The sequence below is a fragment of the Nyctibius grandis genome, chromosome 31 (assembly GCF_013368605.1).
Source record: "Nyctibius grandis isolate bNycGra1 chromosome 31, bNycGra1.pri, whole genome shotgun sequence".
In the NCBI taxonomy this organism is placed as follows: Eukaryota; Metazoa; Chordata; class Aves; order Nyctibiiformes; family Nyctibiidae; genus Nyctibius; species Nyctibius grandis.
In genome coordinates, this window is record NC_090688.1 from 4,113,282 (window position 1) to 4,135,376 (window position 22,095).

Consider the following 22,095-nt stretch of genomic DNA (forward strand, 5'->3'; position numbering starts at 1 on the left):
TGGTCTGTATTTGCGGTATTTGCCAAACAATAGAAACCTCTTGTAGCAAAAAAAAGTCCAATGCAAGTCATTCTAATCACGTAAGGGCGTTAATTCACATTCACGCGGGGTATCTCCACTCCCCACCGCCCAAGGGGCTCTCTAGAGCTCGGAGTAAAGTTTCACAGCGCACCAGCTTTGCCCTACTTCTCTGACACCAGCCAGACCGCCCGTATATTAATCACCCAGCAAAAACTACTGTTGCATCAAGTTGCAGCTGTCAAGCTGAAAAATAAAAAAAATTTCAGGGTTAAAGGTTTTAATAAACCAGCTCTGCAGTCATTTTGTCACTGGCTGTACTGCCTAAATAACCAACATCTAAATTCCTCCACCGGAGGCTGTAATCAGCTTTAAAGCACACACGTTTTTCAAACACTGGGAAGATTATTTCAGAGATAAAGCCCACGACTTTTAGATTTTTTTTTTTTAACCTGAGCTTGAACCTTCAGCCCTATTGCAGTAACATTTAGGCATGTGCAGTGTCACCACCGTTCCGGCTTCAGTTGCTGCTTTGTTTAATTTTATTTAGAACAACCTCAACAGCCACGGACCAGCTCAAGAAAAGTACTCAGGCTGTGAAAACAGGAAGGGGAACAGCGATATTCCATAAACACCGCAGCGAAAGTGGCTTTTTAGATGCCGTCTGACTAGACCGAGCAACCTTGTCACATCTCCTAACATGTTAATTATGGATTGAAAAAAAGTGAATGAAAGACGAGTGCTTTCGATTCAGCGGAAAAACATTTCACTACAACGGTGGAATAAGGATAGAAAAGACAAACAACACAAGGAAAAATTAGCCTAACACTGTTAGATATAGTTTTAATATTTGCAGGCGTGTTAATTATTGCAGCCGTTGGACCATCGAGTGGCAACTGGACCTGGAAACCGAGAGGACATTTAACAATTGGCTGGATCTAGGCAACCACGCAGACTGCCACAGCCGGCGACGTGAAGCCCTACGTCTGCTGCCTGTGCCCTGTTTGTGAATGTTTTTCTACTGTCTTCAACCCTACATGTTTTTTCCATTTTGTAGCCTCATTACCTGCATTGGCCGAGCGGGTCTTTGTTTGTACAGTTGAATACATCCTTTCCAAGGTCTATTTTTAGACCTTCGCATAACCAAATGCCACAATTCTAGAAAAAGCAGTAAACATTGCTTTCTACAGGAAGAAATTAACTTTTTGGAAAGCCATAAAGATTGCATGGCAGTTGTATTTTTCCATTTAATTATAATTCAACATCAAGGCCGTTTAAACGAGTTTGATTTTTCTTTAGCACGCCAAAGCACTTTAAGTGTGAGTTTCTTTTGGTTTAACAAAGTCTCATCTTCAAGCCAATTGTGCTTTCAAATCATGGAAACTGTTCAAACAGAGCATGCTCTACTTAATCTTAACCAAAAATGCAATAAAATAAGTCTCAAAAATAAGTCAAGTAGAATCTCCGTCTGCATTACAAAATCTGTACCAAGTCAGTACAAACACACTGAAAACCCAGAGGGGGAAATATAAACACTCAGAGCAGAATCCTCCTTTAGAAAACCAGGAGATACGTCCCCTTTCCCTGCTGCCTGCCAGCCAAGAGCTTCCAAGCTTGGAGGCTTCACCTAAGGAAAAATATCTGCAAAGGGAAAAAACCTTTAGGAAGCAATGAGACAAAGCTACAGCCTCAACTGACTCTGTTAAGGGCTGTTTTCAGGAAGGACCAGGAGAAGAGGTATCCCTTGGACAGTGGGGATGACGCTGTATGGCAGCAGGACAACCAGGACATGTTTTAGGGGACTTTACACAACTGCCTCGTGCTTTTTCACGCATCCTTCCATCAAACCTTAATCTTGCAGAGCGATGTGATAATAACAGAATTTGCAACACAAGAAAAACACAGTAAACAACCAACCAAATAACACTAGAGAAATTCAGCAAAGTCTCCAAAACACAGAGCTCAAGAGGAATAGGGACATCCAGAGGGACAGAGCCCAGACACGGCTGCAGGGTAACGTCTCCCTCCTGGCCCTGAACAAACACAGCAGCCTGCACAGGAAGCCATGTACGAGGAGATATGGAAAAGGAAAGGAGAGTTTCAATGGGGAGTTGAGCTGGACACATTTGCCTTAATCCATTCATCTCTCAGGATTTTAAACCACCATTAACTTCTAACTGTAACAGCTTTTGTTCCCCACCCAGGTTTTTCCCCTGGCTTTTAGTATAATGATTTAAAGGCAACCTAGGATGACGTAAAGAGTGCCTCCACTTTGATATTTAGGTTTAGTCAACTTCTACAGCTGCCTGGATGATAAAAAGATTTACTTTATGTTAAAATAAGTCAAACACTCAACTTACCATAGTTCTACTGACTTGGGTCACCCTGATTTATAGCAACTGACTTGGCCCTGTACTGTCAAGCTCCATATGATATTACAGAGAAGATGGAATAATTACCGAACAAGGATCCTCTTCAGCAACTGCTGATCTCCTTCAGAGTAGCCAGGCCAGTCCTTCTGCACTTCTTTGTAGACACAGTCTTTCAGTGTGAAAGTGCTGTCCTTGGCACTCAAATTTGCCACCTGGAACAAAAGTGATTTGCAAAAAACTGTTAGGGTTTAATTTTCTCACTTGTTCTCACAAAAGAGATCCAAGATCTAGGCAAAACCTCAGCAGATTTAGCAGCAGTTAGTAGTGTCAGAGAATAAGGAGAGATTTTATACTTCATTTCCTAATTATTTGGATTATTTAATCAAACTGTGCCTTTCCTTTTGCCTTGTCATTGCACTAGTTTATTATGAGTTTCCAAAGCACGTCCAGTTTACTGGGAAACAAGTCCTATCTAAAGGGATTATTCAGCTTGGATAGTCTGGAATGGTACAACACCACTTTATGGAAAAACCTGGAAATAAACCCTAATGGGAACAGGCAGTTCACTTATCGCCCGCGTCCGATAGCCAAACCGGTGCGGTTTATTAGCTGATAGAGGAACTCTGGCGGCGATAGCTTAGTTAACAATTGCCAGATGATAATTTCTCCCTAACAAGCCAGCAAAACAGGTGACAGAGAGCTCCTTTCTCAAGGAGCAGCGGCGAGAACGCCTTGGAGAGGTAATGCATTAGGGAGCTTGCAGATTACACCGCGCAGTTCAGCGTATTAGGATCATCTGCTGGATTTCACGGAGGAGAACTTTTCCGAGGACTGCTGCAGGGCAAGAACAAACCCTGTGATTACCAGCTCATCACCCAAGGTTTTACAATGGAGCATTGCACCTAGCTGGTGTGCTGCAGTGCGCTCGGTACACTCGCATGAGAAGCTCTGACATTTTATCCAATTCTACTGGGTGTAGTTTTCCCCACAAAACTCCGCGTGGTGCCTCCACGGATAGGAAACACTGCTGGAACCGGCAGAATTGTATTAGAATGGAAACAACTTGTGAAGAGTTATCCCAGTTCAATCAGTCTTTCCACAGCTTGACTGAAAATTTAACTTCTTGCTGCCGGTTACACATCTGAAAAATACAGCGTTGGCACAAACCAAGAAGCCCCAATTAAGCTTTCACAGGTACTTAGTGAACCCTTCTTAGGTGATTGCACAGCGCTGCAAGCTTAGGAAGAAGACAAAGCCTTAAATTTGTTTTTATAAAAGGGACACAGGTGCCAAACGCTGTGCCCACGGCCAGGCTGATCAACTGGCAAAGCAACCGTGTCCCAAACACGCAGCTTTAGCTGCTCAGTGACAACTAGTTCACACCTGAAGCTGTAAGATGCTTTTATTCAGTCAGAGGAGACATCGTGCATCTGTTTAAGGATTAGTTCTCTCCATCGCTCGCTCCATTCAGGAGATGGTTGTGCTGATGGATTTCTATTATCCACGCAGCAATAAGCCTCAGAAAAGCAAGTGAAGGAGTGGAAAGTCTTGAATTAACTGAAGATGCTGTTAATTCCTTTGCTTTTGCTTTAGGGAGACTATGATCTAATATTAAAAATCCATGAATTTAAAAGCCAAAAGCTGCAGAACTAACGCAGCAAAGCTCTCCTGATAAGCGAAAAATAAAAAGCACGGTTATCAGTTTACATGACGAACACTTTGTTTTTCCTTTCGGTTCTGTCAGCTTTCCAAAATCCTGAGCCAAAATACAAGGAGAATTTGAGCTGTGTTTTACATTGAGATATCCCAGTAAACATGCCCAAGAGATAAAAGCAAAGCCAGGTTGTCTTTCAAAAACCCTCTGAGAATCTCTCCGGTTTCTGCCTCTTTCTACAGCGGGAGACGTGCTGCCGGGGCAGGAGAACAAGTCAGATTTTCTCTGCGCAGAGGCTGAGAGCTGCTGCCTCCTTGTTTTGCTGGTGTGGGACTCTGCAAGCTCCACCCCAGGCCTCCCAAAAATAGAAACCTTGCAAAATGAGGCAAAAAGGCCAGCAGGAACACGGAGTCCTCCGAGAGATGCAAGAGTACAACGAAACCCACACCTCGGCGTATTTAGACATGTAGCTTTAATGCAACCTGTAATTTTTAGCTTATCTGTGTCTGCTTGTGGATGGGAGCCCTGGTAGTGCTGAAAGGAGATTAGGTTTACGAGCAACACATTTACAGCCAAATCAGCATTTAGCCCCATCAGGCTGACGCTGCCGAACACACTGCTTGCCTGTAGGGGTTTGTGAGAGCATCAATAAAAGGTGATTATCAGAAACGGTATTTCTAGTATTAAACCTATTTATAGCATTCAAAAAGGTGCTCAAAAGAATTCTAGCACTGCTGGAAAATTAAGGGCTGCAGGATTAAAATCTAGGGAAGGAGCAAGTCGTGCCAGCAATAACTCCATTTTCAATATGACCTGCCCTGTGCCCTGGGGCAAACTAACTCCTCACTGTCTCATTCTTTTCAGCTATGGAAAGGAGTAAAAAGAAAAAAAAAAATCCAATACAGAAGAGGGCAGCTGAAGTATTTAAATAAATATCCATGATGTGTTTTGCACTGTGAGAGTAATAAAGGTATTTACTGCAATTCCTAAAATGGCACATGAGTCAAAGCGTTAAGAACTGATTCAGCTTGGAGACAGCTTTCACACTTGACATACAAATAATTTGCTTTGCAAGAAGCTGCATGATCTTCACACCTACCCAGCTGCACTTCCAAGCAGGAATGGCATGGGTCTGAACAACACAAAGATGTAAAGCTTAGTGGAGGGGGCCACATTTTTTTCTTCACGTAGGAAACACTACACGTATCAACACAGAACATGTTCCTTTATGTCCACATTAATAAAAATATATTGATTTACAGGTTATAACGAATCAAACAGCTCGCAGGTCCTCTGTTAGATAATCCTCCCCACGACCAACCCAAAGCGTTCCTCTTTAAAGTGACCGATCTGGTGAACCAAAAATCACACAGCTTAGTTGCATACACCTAAACCAAGGTGTACACACAAGGGGCTTCTGCTACCTCTAGCAAAACAGTAACATGAATTGTAAACTTCTGCTGGATGCAGCCTTTAGAGAAAGATTCAGCTGCAGCTTTGAGACACGAGGGTTACGTTCAGACTGACACAGAAGGTACCACCGTTCTGAGAAGACATTTCCCTTTACCTAAAGTCTTGCCTTCATCAGAGTACAAACCTGTTGCAGAAGGTTGTCCAGCAAATCCTTGTCCTGCTGAGAAAGTCCATCCTTCTGCAATCTGAGAATAAGTTCAGGTTTCTTATAAGGCTTTAGTGCCAGTAAGTGCACAACCCTATCTTTGAAGGGTCTCTGAGAAATCGCACTATTGCCTCTCTTTATTGCACTGGCAAGGTTGACTGGCGTTGGGCGCTTCCTGGAGGGAACAGCATCGGAAGCTCCTGGTGCAGGTTTACGCACCTGAACCTTTTTGCCTAAAATGAGATGAGAACAGTGAACTGCAGCAGTCACCTTGCAAAGGCCAGCGGTCCGTTAACACGTACATGGAGTTCATCACACCATCCGAAGCGCCAGAAGATGACAATGAAGGACAAACACAACCAGCACACCCCATCCGATACGCCGCCGGAACGAGTATCTCATGGATTTTTAGGATTCATGACAAGCTTGTAACAAGTAGACAGCAACACCAAGCTCTGGAAACCTGAGTAGTATTGGCCACAAGCTTACATAAAGCTCTCTTTGTTTGCCAGCTTTTCATTTATCCCAAGTGTGTGTATCCCCATGGTTAATCTAACCATTTTTTCTCCTCCCTATGAGAAGAAAATTCTGCATTATTATGTAGAAGAGTCGAAATATGGAGTGGAAAGACCAGAACTGGTCAACGAGCGGCTCCCTGCTGCTGATCTCAGCAAAAACGCTACTCCAGCAGATGTTTCTGCTTTTAGAACAATAGGAACTTTATGGGGCTGGGTCCACCTCCCTTCCCCCCGCCAAACACACCACATGAATGGGGTCTAACACTGGTACATTACCCTATTCATTAGTGTGCTGTCTATTCTAATACCATATCCCCTTCTACACTGTAGTAACGACTGCTTCGCCTTCCAATTACATTTACGTATACGTGAGAACATAAAGCTGTCTCAAAAGTTCATCTCAAGCCCTCAGAGGCAGCTTCCTCACCTCCGTCCCAAACGTGGCTCTTGGTTTCTGACAGCATTACACAAGAATTCATTTTCCCATTCTTATTGAAAAACAGCTTTAACTAGAACCCTCACACAAGGTCCCACGCCACTTACTAAAGAGCAAATCAAAGAGTTTTACTATTTTGAATACACAAAACAGGTCCCAAAAGCAGGTTCCTCCTACCAAAGGCAAACCCAGCAAATTGAAAAAGAAAACATGTAGGTTCCAAGGTCTAAAACACCGAGGTGCAATCAATAATCACTTCAGTTCAAGAAAGTGACCTTCACTAGGACAAACAACATCCAGCATTTGCTGCGAGAATTTGGGAGGTTTATTCCAGCATGGCAATTCTCCACTGCTAGGAAGCAAATGTTTTCAACTGAGTCATCTGAAGATACTGGTGATTGTCTGCAGTGTTTATTTTACTGAAATGGGGATTGCATAACTGAGTCCCCATTTCCTGGCTTTTTATTACGCACCACGCTGATGCAAGTAACTACGACCCCTCATCGGCAGGGCTGAGTTAAAACGAGAGGGAGAAAAACAACAATTCACATGTGAAACATCCCAAAATCCAGAGGTCAACTGGACTTCATTTCCAGAAATGGGAGAAGATTCGTCAGCTTTCTAGAACTCCCTTAACTCTTGCCAGGTTATGAACAGCAAAATCACACTGGGATGTGTCCACTTAAGGCTGGAGCCAAAATGTGCAATGATGGGAAAAGAAAAAATTAAGTTAAGCCAGAACAGGAGGCTTTTAAAATATTTATATATGTGCATATATATAGATGTATACACACACACACTTATTTAGGGTGTATATAAGCACAGACATCCCTCCTCAGACACATCAGCTATCTATTTACATATATACTGGTTCAGGTGTTAGTGCCCATCTATACTTTGTTGCTCTCCAATTTCAACATTTCGTATAAATCCTTCCACATCTGAGCTGCCTGGAATGACTCTGCTGACGTTGAAGTGCTGAGCTCCGTGTTCTCGTGGAAATGTGAGAGCCAGCCTTCTCCCTCCAGCCCAGCCGGCGAGGGAATCAGCTGATGGTGCTGGCACACCAAATACGTGGGTAACCCGCACGAGGACTGTCCTTGCCCAGGCCCGCCCTTCTTGGGCTGGTGCTCTCCTACTGTCTTAAATACTGACATTTTATATACGCAGCATGCACTCCACTCCACTGCTTTCCACCTGGTTGTACCTCCACTGCAGAGCTGCAAACATTTTAGCAAGAGTATTTTTAAATCAAAAGTTTGCTCTGTCTTTCCGGGAAGCAATTTGCTTTGAGAATCTTCTCCCTCACAAGCCCAACGACTTCATCCACTTACCGTAATGTTCTCAAATACAAGCTAAACAAAATAATCTTCTCGTCTACAGGAAATCAATGCATTTCCTTCCTGATTACTATCTTATTTCTCAGCTTTGAGCACTTGGCTGATAAAACAATGCGTCAGGGTCAGTTCTACATTTTGCAACTCACCACTCTCATCACAGACATCCTCTGAGAAGAGACTGGCTACAGATCACATGGGCTGCAGGAAAAACAGCTGGCTCAGAAAAAAAAAAAAACAACTCCACTTCTGTTTAATGTTTATGCCCTAAGTTTGTGACCAGACAGAGGTTAGGCAGGGACCTGAGCCCAAAGCTAGGTCTCTGCAGGCTCCTTCTGGAGCCCACTGATATTTGCCACAGTTGTATTTCCTCCCCTAAGATTCTCCTTTCATTGTCAGGATAAGGTGGCTTGTTTGAGGCTGCAGTCAGCAGCACTGCTTTCATCTCTGTTTATTAACCCAAGGGCACTGCTATCTGCAGCCGAGGTGCTGTATGTTATGGTCTCAAGTGCAGGCACACACCAGATGTGTGACAACAGCAGTGGCACATTTCAGCTGACTTCGCCAGGAGCCCAGACACTTCTGATGGATCAGCAGGATGCTCTCAGCATCACTCACGACAAATAGGAAATAATGCCAGAGAGCGATGTGACTGCACACAGACAATCCTCAGAGGCCACGCAAACACCACCACACATGTCCTGGGGTGAAGATGGAAGCCACGAAGAAGCCACAATACAAGGAGAGCAGCACCCTAATAAATCAGACACCCATCAGGAACTACCAGATACTTGTTAAAGGCTTTGATGGGCAAGGAAAAACATCAGCATTTGACCTCAGAAGCTAGTGAGGACACCCCCAAATCAAGCTGCCGCTTACCTACGTATCTCCCCCCAGGTTTAATGACTATAGCGCTCCGGCTGCGAGTCTCCTCCTCTGCCTGTGCCATGCTTTGCCTTGCCTTCTGGTAGGAATCGTCAGTAGCACACACGGTGATTTTATCCTGTATGCTTCCAAGGCAATCCAGATGGATATTGCCATTGCTGCAAGAGAAATGCAAAGGAAAAGATACTCCCAACACTGCAAGCGGGCACATCGCTGTCACCGGTGACTACCTGAGGCTGCATTATCTAAATAATAGGAGGGGACAGAAAGAAGCTGAGAGGTAAACAGATTCTTCTGTGAGTGCTTCCTTACCCAAATATACACATGCAAACAGATTAGAAAGATTCTAAAAAGACAGAACATGTATTAAGTTTTGTTCAGGTTCGTTACGAAAAAGATTCTACAGAAGATGTTAAAAAAAAAAAAAAAGGCTAGATTTTCTTTTGCTGTACCACTCACCTAGATACATACTGCTGGATACAGTCAAAGCTCCCTTGGGGGCTGTCCTTGCCAATATTTGAAAGATAAAACGTGAAAGTCCGCACTTCCGTAGGTCGATCAGGCCTTGGAATCGCGATGTGCTGTTTGGGAGGAGAAAAATATTGGTCACTTGGGTAGCCCACACGAACACAAAATTCAATTTTTTCTGCAGTCGCTATGCTTTATAGCCATTTTGCAACCCACTACAAGTAAAGCATATGGATTACTGCATACTACGAAGAGCAAGAAGCTACAAGAAGGATTCAAGTCACCAAAACTACCTGCACTGAAAAGATCCCGTAACAGAGGCAGACAGATGTAAAGAACAGCTAAAAAGACAGCTACATCTGCAACGGAACAGAGGGCCGAGCTGGCGGCTCGCTGCCGTTCAAAGCAGAGCCCAAATAATCTTGTTCTAGGAATCTGACCCAATTCTGTTGATTCAGGCTCAGAACAGACCTGCTACCACTGTTTATATTCAATTTAAAGCACTTGAGACTCATTTCTTTAGAATTAGTGATCCAGCACTAAACATAGTACAAGCCAGGTCACTAGGTAGCATGCTTATTCTCTTTTAAGAGATTATAATTCCATAACGAGATTTCATGGCTCACAGTAGAGTGTGACGCTGCTGCTAAATTAAATATTTAATCAAGCATTAAGTGTGCTCTGCAGACAACTCTACAGCGAGCCGCATTGTTTTTCTCCCCCCAGCCATTCATTTTTCAAAAGGGAAACTGTTTCCCCTCTGCGTTCGAGATCCAACATAAATCTCAGCATCTGAGCTCTACTATCACATCAATATTTGATCATTAAGATGGCTTCCAGAAAAGGAGACAGAAGGAACATCAGCTTCAACCTATTTTAGGCTACGCTCTACCACACAGATTTATATTTACCCAGATTGCCACATATATGCACAAAATACATATGCCCAGCAAACCAGCTCGTGGCGTCCACAGATGAGTGTGCTCCAGCCCAGATTAGTGCTGGGACAGAAGGGTTTCTAGGTGGTTTCCCTTTGACCTCAGATGTCTACAGCAGCCTGGAAACCCAGCGCATCTGTGCCACTCTGCTAAACCACGGGGATGTTCTCAGAACCTGCAAGAAACGCTTGTACGACCTGAGCCAGCGCAGCGTTTTCCAGTTACTCGCCGTAAAGACCAGCTATCCTCCAGCCAGCCCTCAAAACAGCCTTCCCCTCTCCCAAAACAGCAAGCCACACTTGAGCGATACAGAAGGATAAATTATCCCCCGCACACAGGCCCAGGACCCGGATCTAAAAATACTCGGGGCAGATTTGGTGGCAGCAGCAGCTCAGCCCCGTTATCTCCCCTCCCAAACGGGCGCGGGCAGCCTTGAGCCCTTAATCTGTCCCGGCACCCTCTGCCCCCACCCATCCAGAACCAACAAAATTCTCTTCTGCTTTACAAGTGAGCTGAGAACATGCACGAAGTCAAAGTTATGTAAACAGTAGGTTGTGGGTATTTTAGAGCTGGCACCGTTCACCTCCCCGTTAATTTGCTGAGAACAAGGAGGTAAATGCAATGGGTTCGTTGGGGGAGCGAGGCGTGCTGCATGCAATGGATTTGTAAAATAAAACCTGGAGGATGTAACCAAATCCTACATTCACACACTAAAATAACGTGCTGCTGGCTCCTGATTTACCATTGTGAAAAACAGCTGCTCTGAAAGCCCCGACTTGGGCGTTTTTGTAGAGTTTCTGCAGCTTCTTCAGGGGACGTAAAATGAGACGGGAGCGAAAGAGTCACTTCACCGTTAAATGTTGCTCGTTCCAGTACTGAAAAGTGTAGCATATGCAAACTGGCCGTTATCTAGGAATTATTTTTAGCTGAAACAGAAGGTTTCTCAAGCCACCGAAGCAGCATGGTAACTGCTTTGAGGGAGCCCTAATTTTGGTGCTGAGCATTACACTAGTAACCATAGACACTTAAAAATAGCTCAGTACAGATGTGACTTCTGTTTTTTTTTTTTTTTTCTTTCAAGTAATATTCATCTGTGTACAGCTCATTCTGAATGGCAATTTCACCTTCCTCTATTAATACCAGCACAAGTTCATCCCAAGAAACAGGGGAAAACGTCATATTTTCCAATCACGTAAAGACATTTTGTTCCTAACACTCATGTTTAAGAAACCTGCATGAACACACACGTATTTGGCACCTGAAGGGTTTTTTTGCCCCCTCCAGTTCAGTTCTTTCTCTACTCCCCCTTCTCAGCTCTCCCCACCCAGTAAACACCTGCAAATTTAACCCAACCTAATCTCTAATTCTGCACATGCTTTTACCGAAATAGAAGCATCTTCAGCCTTTCTTGTGAAGTTCTGCACTCCAACTACCACCGTTTGTAACGCTTTGGTACTCAAGCTCTTAAATACTAATTTACACGCATGTTGAAACAAGTAAAATGCTCCAGACTCCATTAAAACTTATAAAACTATCCAGGAAAATGCAGTTCATGATGAAAAAGTAATGAACAGACGCTGCTCTTAAGGACTATCCAGATAGTCCCACTTCAGCATCTCAAAGCAGAATAACACTCTGCTAATTACAACCTAGTTACTACTCTCGAAATTCTGATTATTACATCGATTATTGCACTGAAAAAGTAATTAACGAGACTAGCATTGCTATGAAGAAATGCATCCCAAGGCAAAGCTCATTCACAGTCCTCGGTTTATAAAAACTCTCGTGAGATTAGATCCAGGGCTGGTTTATTTTGGGCAAGAACCACCGACATCCTCCTTTCAGCAGAGCCGCCACCTTGCTGACCCCGTGGTTTATTCCTGGCCGATTCCTTTCTCTGGTTAATAACAGAATTAAACATGAAAAGTTGTTTTCTGTGGATTAGAAGCTGAGAGTATCCTTGGCAGCATTCATTAGACTAACACTGGGAATAGGTCAAAAAGACACGGACACAGAGATTTAAAGGCTTCTAGAAAATTAAATTAAGGAAGGAGCAGTTTGTTTTAAACTCTTATTTTATGTCCTGCTTCCCCCAATCATCAAATATTTGTAAGTTTTTCCTTCTTGCGAGAGGGATATTTATACCAAAAAGTCACACTATTAAAATCTTGTATCGCTGGACGCTGCTTTAAATCCCACCCTGACGTTTGTGCTACATAAAAATGACGTTTTGTGCTACAAAACCTACCACCCTCACACGTTAACGGGGAATCTTCTCCATAGCAACACTTATTAGGAAGCAAAAGAGGAAAGCAACAAATTGTAGAATTAAGGTATAGTGGAAGAAGAGTATATTCCAAAAAATAAATAGCTAAATAAATATTTTTTCATGTCAGCACGTGAATTTGAGAACTTGTTACTGTAATTACTTGTAATTACTGATATTATCTTTGCAGTCCAACTTATAGCAGCTAAAGCCCCTGCCATCAGCTCCTTAAAGCGGGGCACAATCGTGACATCCACGAGTACTACACTTAAAAACAGATGGTTACACAGCTGCCAGCTCCTTGTCATACTCACTAAAAATAATAATAAAAGGACAAAGAGCTCTTTCTATCTGCCTCAACTGAACTGCATCTCGCCTTCTTCAAAGCTCTACCTTTGGCCTTTACTCGACAGTGCAATTAATTAACCAGCTGAAAACAAGGCAAGCAGAGGTCAGCTCTGGGCTGCCAACACCCTCCGTCCGCCCGCAGCGCAGAGCCCAACGCTTCGCTCTTTACGTGGTGGCATCGGACGCAGTCGCATCGCTTCGCTCCTCCTCCATTCAACCCGGACTGTAATTACACGTGACTGGGAGTTCCTTCACCAAAAACTCTTCTCTGCAAGTTAAGGGCTCAAGTATAACTAAGTGCGTTAAATATTTATTTTAAATTTTTATAAGGAACTGCATCATTTTAAAAATATTTTTAATTATTACAAGGGACCTGCATGATTTTAAAGGAGGCATTTTTGAAATTATTATACATAACTGCATCATTTAAAAATAGTAATTTTTAAAATTATTATAAGGAACTGCGTAATTTTAAAATAGTCATTTTAAAAATCACCATAAGGAACTGCATGATTTTAAAACAGGTTTTCTTTTGGTTAACCTGAAAACGCCTGGGTCTGTGTCACATCCATGTGAAACCCACTGCGAGGTGAGCGCAGCAGCTGGGGGTGGTGGAGCGTTTTAAGCTGTTCTGATTCATTTTGCTGTGTTTTCCTTCAAGGAGGAAGATTAAGTAAGAGAAGAGGCATTTCTAGAACTTAAGCAGCTTTGCAGGAAAAGTTCGGTGTAGATCCTCTCAAGGTGCTCTACAAAGGGAAGGGAAAGCGTCCGCAGTCTTTTTAGCTGCTTTATTACATGCAAAGCTGTTTGCTCATCTAACAGCAACAAATCATGCACCCTTAAGAGCGTTCCTTGTCACTTGCTTCTAATTCTGCCAAACTTCAATTGCAGATTTTTATCTACGCTTTCATGCTGAGCTTTCTGGGAAGTTTAATTGTAAACAAAGTAAAAAAACCTGGAAATTGCTCCTTTCTTTATTTCCCAGGACAAAAAGGTTTGTATTTTTCTTCTTGACTTAACAATAACAATCATGTCTTTCCTGCTAGGTTTTGTTAGAGTACTACAGACCTAGCGAGACTAATATCACAGGGTGAAACATGGGCAAAGAGAGGTGTGCCAGACGTTAATGCCTACTGAATTTAAGTTTTTTTGAAAGTTTTATTGCACCACCACAAAAAAAATTAACAAGTTATTTACAGCTGACTTCAGATTCTTGAAATTAAAAAACTAAATTCCCCTTCCTTATGCAGAGGACTGAAGTTAAACACACACCTTTTTGTATCTAAAAGGTATATAATTGACATTTTTAACTTTCACTGAAGAGTTGCATTATTTTACCAGAAACACCACCAATTAAATCTCAAAGTTGTCAGTAACTGGCGTGACAGACTGTTTCAAGCGTCTATAAATACCTCGGAGGAGTTCACTCATCGGAAGAGAAGTTAGAGAAATAAAACTCCTAAATATAAAAAAAACCTTTTGGTACTCACAGGAACTGCACAGTGGTTTAGACACATTAAATAAAGCTCCAGCACACTCACAGCAGCCTCCGAGCACCGTGACTGTAAATAATTGGGGCCCATAAAGTCTTGCATCGAGGTTACCAAGCACGGCGTTTCCTCGGGACACAGGCAAGGTTTCCATGGACTTGTTCTACCCTTATAAAATTAAATTTCACCACCAGCAACACTGGTAGCACTTTGCATTGGTGTGGATTTAGCAACATTAGAAAATAAAGAAGGGGGGAAAGTTTTTATAGAGAGAGAATCCACGCGATCAAGGAGCAAACGGTCCTTCCTGGACCACATCTGAATTTCACCTCTCTCACTTTCAGAAACCTGAGCATCGTTCTTTGAACTGGAATAGGACAGACGTAAAGAACAAATACCTTCCTCAGATTAATTGTATAAGCCAGTAAAGAACTTTCCAAGGCAACCCACACACAAACTTACCCCTTGGCTTCCTTGAAACTGGATTACTGGTTTTGATGTCACAGCATCCTACAAAAACAAGTGGAAAAAAAAAAAGATTACCTTAGAGAAATTTAAAGCTCCAACATTCACTGCCAAAAAATACTCAGCTTGATTTTTCACCTATACTTTTTTCTTTTTAAGGAAGAAGGTTCAGGGAAATATACAGAATTCCAAGGGACAAAATACAAAACCTCCTGAAACAGTGATTTCCACCTAGAAAAGGGACAAAGCTGTAACATCACCAGTGGTTAAACAACTTCACTCTTGAAAGTCATTAACCCTTGCTTCAGAAAATCTCCGAGATGATACCCAGATGGGCTACGTGTAGGTCCTTCCGGACCCCTAAACCACATTTCAGGCACCGAATTGCTCAGCTGTGTCTCTTTGGTGCTTATGTAAGTTTTGAGTTAAACAGGGGATATCTGAGGGGAAAAATTTATTCCAGTTGTAGCTCTGAGAACACGCTAAGCAAATTTTTTCCAGTAGAAAGCTGGCGATTCATTGGAAAAGCAAACTGCAGCTTCATTGCAAAATCCTGCTGTTACGCTGCCCGTTTCAACAGTCGGCCTCTTCCTCCACATTAATTTGCTTAAATTTCAAGAAGTCACACTCCTGCTAGCTCAAAAACCCCTTCAATCTGCTCAAGACTACTGAATTTCAGCCTTTTTGCACTCTTTGCTGTGATTTTACAAAGACCACGAAGGCTTTGGAATTCAAACTCTTACCTGAGGTTTCAGCTATAGGGAAAGAAATAATATCTGCAATCCAAGCCGCGCTAAGTTTTTATTTCTTAAATTTCAGGAGAATTGTGGCCTCATTGGTTTTATTTCCTAAGTCACACAAAACATTCCAAGACACACTAAACGACACCCTCCTGCAGCACGTGGGATCCCCTTGTGAAGCCTTCCAAAGGGACAGAAGAATTTACAAATAGGTTGAAATGTCATTTAGGAGCAAACACAGAATTACAGAATTACAGAATCGCCCAGGTTGGAAGAGACCTCTGGGATCATCGAGTCCAACACGTTGGGAGAGACACATTTTCATGGGAAAAGAAGAATTTAGGAGACAAAGTCCAAGCGGTGCATTCGTATTGTCCTTTCTGTATCGCAGTGCCCGCATCTCCTGGCATCATAAAGAATCACGTCGACTTCCACAGGATCACAGAAACAGACATTTACATTTAGCAGCAAAAGAGTTAACAGCTTGAAAGCCCATTAAGTTTATCATCTCTCATAAAACCTTTCCAAGTGCTTTCAGCCCAGGAGTGAAGAATCAAAGCCACAATACGCTGACATTATTAAAAAAAAAATAATATTCACTAGCAAGAAACTATCCTTCCAGCACAGCTGAATAAGCTCATACCAAGACAGAGTCTTCAGAGCCTTTTAAAAGCCCATTCAATGTGATTTAACAGATCTGCATCACACCCTAAATCGTTACAAGACATTTATGACAGCGAGTAAAGCAAGAACATGCTTGAAGCTGACAGCACTCACTCTGGGTCGTACAGCGAGTTTTATAGACCCGAAACAACCTTTATAAAGCAACAATAAACAACATCTTGCTCTTCGTACTGAATTCCTTGAGTGCCACGACACTGCATACCACAGCACACTGTTCATAGACAGACTGGCCAGCTTTTTGTTCACGGTGTCAGCATGTACTGTGCAACGTGTCCAGAAATTCATACGAACATACTTGAGCAAACAAGCATTTGAAACATTAAAAAAATCTGGATTTAAAAAAAAAAAAATTCTCAATGCGGATCTTGTACAGCTAATTATGGATTTGTGAAGTTGTGCAATTAATTCTGGAAAATTACTTAAGTGGAATAAAAAGGTAATATGAGGCACGTAAGTCGAATAACGAGGCGGTAACAACACAAAAGTACTGTTACACAAATCAGGACATGCTTTAATTACAGAACTTATAAATTCCTTAATCTCCATACAAAATGGTTTGCAGTTCAATGTGTACTCTCGAGCTTAAAAATGAGTGTTCACACGAGCTAAAGGCCAAACTTTAGCTTTATTTCCTTGAACTCCTGAAATGGGGTATCTCCAGGCTCCTGAGCTGCCTGTGCTGAGGGGCTGCTGGGTTGGGTGATGTGTCGTGTAGGAACATCGGTGTTATGACTCCCTGCCATCCAGGGAAGAGCTGGATATTGGAGAGTCGTTGCACCATCCGAGTTCCCCTCTTAGGGAGAGCAGGGGAAGGCTCTTGGCTTCTCAGCCACACATCCCTGTTACCTACGCAGGCATCGCTTCCCTTCTGCTCATGCCCAGTTCCTTGGCCACAGGTCATTTGAGAACGCGCATGGAAGAAGAAAACACATGCACACCCTAACCTAATTAAGGATATGGATTTAAATACTTTTATTAGATGAAGTTAAACTCCTGCATGGACACCTTCATTCAGAATAAAAGCAAACAGATGAATTAAGCTAAACCAAATTAAAACCACAATTCAATTCACATCTTCAGTTCATTTGGATTAACTTTCCTGAATGTTCTTGTATGGACAAACCCCAATTTTAAAGAGCTCTTGCTACCATTTCCAAAATGCCTCCATCATCTTCTAAAGAGTCACCTAATTCTTCTTCCTGATACCAAGACAGTGAATTTCCTTAGTTACAGCTTCCTAGAAATGCCATCCCATCCATCTTTAGTGGGAACAAGGTCTTTCCCTCTTTCTGTCTTTCGTTCTAATTAAAAACAACTTATCTCCTCGGCCCCAGGACAGGACCATTGTACTGCTGCGGGTGCAAGTCTGCCTCCTCCAGAGTACACCAACTTACAGGGTTCAGTAAATCTTTGGTAAATCAAGGATGCGGATGAAACCTCAACCTTTGTGTTCAACTAAGAGGCAAAACAAGTCCAAGCAACTGGGCCACCTGCACAGCCTTATTTTCCAGATAAAAAATTCCTCCATGAGACTCACTATATTTAAGAATAACTACTGGAAGCTCATTAGGATAAAGACTAAGCAAGAAAACAACAGTTCAAGTATTTTAAACCAGCCACCTGTCAGTTCAACAGGTTTTCTGCTGCCAGGTACCAGATGTTCACCTCTGCTTCACCTCACTCCATACCCTCATCCATAACGGTGACAGCGCTGATGAAGAGGTCCAAGCATGAACGAGCATGATTGCTGGGACGTGTGGGACCAGAGAACAAGGGACTGCTACGGAAGAATAATGAATTTCTAAGCTATGCACACACTGAGAGCAAGCAAAGCCCCTTCAAACACACCTAAGACGATGAATTACATGTCTGCTCTGTGCTAACTATTGTTTTAACAAAAGGCTTCCTGACACAGGACTGAAAGGTTAGCAAATGATTACCACGTCTTCACTGTTTGCTAGTTCCTACAATGGATCTTCAAGAAAAATGTGTCAAGCTTCTTCCCATCCTACCGTAAGAGAAAATGAACTGTTTTAACAAACCAGGCAGTCCTTCCTGCAGCCGAACTCACCAACGCCCCAAAGCTCTACAGCAAGAACTTCCACAGGAACAGCCAAACTGCAGATGTGTGGCTGCTCTTCTCCCACACACTTCAGCTGCCAGCCTCACCGTATCTACCTGACTCGCAAACAGACCCTCAAAAGGAGCCTGAACAGACCCCAGTTACGCCGGGTGACAACCCAGCATTTTACTCCATAAGAATTCACTTATTTGCTCTTTGGAAAGAGCATTTCCATGCTTCCGTGCCCAGTTCACCGCCTTCCACAGCTCCTGCTGTGTCCTTCGGGCACGGTGGAGAAATAAAACAGCAAGCTTGCAAACACGAAAGCTCTGCTCTGGGATGCCAACATGAATCAAACCCCACAGACCCAAGTGTTTTTTGTCAGCCTGTCCTCCAGATACCGTAAGATTATTTCAGAAGTCATGAGATTAAACCAAAAAACCCAAAAACTCATCCCCAAAGCTCCCACAAAACATTTGTCTTTTATTAGCACTGTATTATGCTCATCTTCATCCTCGAGCTTCCCTGGGCTAGAGGAGAGCTAGTAACCCTTAACACATACTCTGAGAGCTCACAGAGGCAGTGGCAACGCACAAACAGTTCCTCACACTTAAATACTCCAGATCTGCATGTGGAAACTTGAGTGAAGAGTCAGAGGAACAAGAAATTGTCAATAAAACACAGAAAAATTGAATGTAAAACTAATAAAATACTTTATCGGGTGTGATCAGAGCTGGCATGAGGTTTTAAAAATCTTTAGTGGAAAAGCTTGATGGGATATTCCTACACAGAAAGGACATTTGAAATCCTCAGGTTAAGTAACCAGTTGGAAACTTCCCCATTTCTTCAGGGAAATACAGATAATTAAAGAATAAGTTGTTTCAAGAGGTTCTGTTACACATTTACTGGAATTTATACTGGAGGCAGTGTTATATGGAAAATATTTGCCTATACTTAGTACCGGTGTATTTGTCTGTTTTCTTGAATGTTAAAAGTCACAAATGCCGAGCAAACAGAGCAAATGAAAGCTTGCCCTTATTTATGTTGGAACAAGGGAATTATTTTCAGAATTTAAAGCTTCTTGCAAACATTTAAAATTAGTAGCAAGAATTGCAATAAATATACAGAGAAACTATAAAATCATGCTAACCCTGAGGCTGGCATTAACGGGACATTGTGAACTGTCACGTGCAGCTCTGGCCAGGTAAAGCCGCTGCACCTCAGTGGCCAGTTACAAAAAGGAGAAGAAACAGAAATTGCTTAAAATTCATAAGTTTCAGACTCATAATACCCCGAACTCATTGAAGTTCCTCTTTAATTCTTTGGTTATGACTAGTTTATGTTTCTTTTGCCCACGCAGTGTGGTCCAAATATAGGCATTCTCCCTCCCCTACTTCCTCCGGCTTCTCGGCACAGCTGGGCAAAGGATGAAAAAACAGGGTGAGATCCCAGTCCAGGAGGATGCTCAGTTGGAGCAGACCTGGGTGCTCGAGCCAAGGTGCCCTGCAGACCTCAACAGTACATCATGATTTACATTTCCATTTGCATTTTCATTTTAAACACGCCACGCAGACTTCACAAAGTAAAACAGAGACCAAAACCAAAGCAAATATATCCAGTGTCTCGTTGTGACAGACTCACAAGAGACATCTCCGAGTCCCAAAGTTCATTAGTAGCAAGATATATAAATCCCAGGGGAAATAAATACCTTTGAATATACCCACAACAACTTCAAGTGACTCTGTGTGAAGTTTACTGGCAGTCAATTAGCCAAAGCTGGCCCAGGAGAGACCCACTTCATATTAGGTAGAGACAAGAAACTTCTCCCAAGACATTCCACTTTTTCAAGGCTTATATTTACCTCCTACCAGAAACACAGCAGTAAAAAGCCTCCTGAATATTCTTTTTTTATGTCCCATCTATTACTTACGGAATTAAAATACCGTCTCCCTGCAACACAATTTCCATCTGCAATTTAAGGCCTCCCAACAATCTCATTTGAAGTTGAGGACACTAACAGACAGCAGATGGGATCGAGTCTGCTGAGACTTGAAAATTATAGATCCTATATAATTTTTCCTGACCTAAACTACAAAGCCTTCCAGACCTTTTTATACTACAGAAGCCACAGAGACAAGCTACTGGTTTTGCTATTCAAATACAACGTTCTCAGGGAAAGAGTCTTGAAAATGCCATTTAAATCCACAACTATCGAAGCAGAAGTTTAGCTGTTTGCTCAAGGGAGGTGCCAGCAGCCACGGTGACAACGGTCAGCTGCCCAGGTGAGAAATGCAGCCACGGGGGATGCTTTTGGAGGACTCGGGGTCCCCCTGTGTCCCTCCAGAGATCGGCACCTGCAAACCCCACCATGCACAAACAGCAGTTTGTTCACTCCTCCCCTCTGAGATTAGTCCAGCTATTACTTCAATGAGCAAAGTGTTGTCAAACAATGAACCTGCATCTGTCTGCTGGGCCCAGTTCCCTGCTCCTCCATCCTGTTTTCCTCTCCCCAACATTTAAAACAAGTATTTATTTGGGGCAGAAGCAACACTTCGAGCTTTTAATACAAATAATTTTTAAAAAGGTGCTTTTGAAACAGTTTAGGAGCTGGGGACTTACCAATTACTCTGAACTATATTCTGTGTTTATTATAAACTATCACCTTCCTAAATGCATTAATTGATGCATATTATCACTGTAATAATAAAGCACCTACAAGCCCTAGTCATAACATAGTGCAAGCAGCAATAAAATGATAAAGAGCTTTTATGTCAGCCAAAATGCTAAGCTGTACATTTTAAAGTTTTTAATTGCTAAACTGCAAAATACATACTGGCTTCCTGGTTTATAATTGCATAATTTTAAGTGGGCTATTACAGTGCAAACGTCACTTCCTCAGTGGTTTAACTTTCCAGGGTCAAAAACCAAGAGTGCCCCTGTAAGACAGAAAACAAGTTTGATTAAAAATGTCAGCTGAAAAAAAACCCTTGACACCAGTGAAACTGTGGCTGAGTTGCAGAATTTCAACATTCACAGCTCCTTATTAAGGAAGCATCGTAAGCACACAAAATTTTACATCACTAAACAATCTGAGCGTCAAAGATACCAGCTCCATTGAAACACACAAAACCACTACCTTTGAGTAAGCTTAGAGAGTAAGACACATGATTAAGTTTAAAAAAAAAAAAGTGTAGCCTAATTGAAATGCTTTGTGCCTGCAACGTAAAGCACAAACTCAGTCCCTAAATGGACAATAGCTTGTATCAGCAAACCAGAAAGCAATTAAACTCCACTGTCATCAAGATGTCACCCCACAGGCACGAGAGCTGAGCTAGCCATGGAGCCTGTTCTCTCATGCGTGCCTGGATCTTCTGATCTCGTCTAATCCAGGTTAAAAAGATCCTCCTGAATAAAACGCAATGTATTTTGTTGATACAGTTCTTAGCAGCAGAATTCATTTGGAAACTTAAGCCGAACCAACCGAGCACCATTTCCCCAGGCAGCAAGGCACGGGCAAGGCAAAACCCCTCAGCACACCTCCCCGCTGCACGGCAGCTTTCCAGCAGATGCCAGAAAGGTTTGTTTGAAGAGGAACTCGGGGAAGGGAGAGATGGAGTGAGAAATGGGACGTACGGAGCCAGCCTGGCGACCCAAACACCCATCGGCACCCTCAAAGCTCAGGACAGCGGACAGAGGCCGAGCTCACCGGCCTCGCGGCGACGGGCTGCACCACACAGTATTTTTTACTATATTTTACAGCTTTTCAAACCCCTCTTTCTTCATTTGTTCCCAGTAT

General features: G+C 42.7%; 1 protein-coding gene across 2 annotated transcripts in view; it reads right to left on the reverse strand.

Moving 5' to 3' along the window:
- Nucleotides 1–22,095, reverse strand: part of ELL (elongation factor for RNA polymerase II) — a 55,089-nt gene that overhangs the window by 15,050 nt on the left and 17,944 nt on the right. For both annotated transcript variants that reach the window (XR_011049864.1, XM_068420603.1), the window contains exons 2-6: nt 14,811–14,858; nt 9,298–9,419; nt 8,833–8,996; nt 5,642–5,895; nt 2,478–2,602 (exon numbers count right to left, since the gene is read on the reverse strand). Coding sequence is in view for 1 of the 2 variants with exons in the window: in XM_068420603.1 (XP_068276704.1) it covers nt 2,478–2,602; nt 5,642–5,895; nt 8,833–8,996; nt 9,298–9,419; nt 14,811–14,858 (713 nt within the window). In the remaining variant the exon portion in view is untranslated. The remainder of the gene's footprint in view (nt 1–2,477; nt 2,603–5,641; nt 5,896–8,832; nt 8,997–9,297; nt 9,420–14,810; nt 14,859–22,095) is intronic.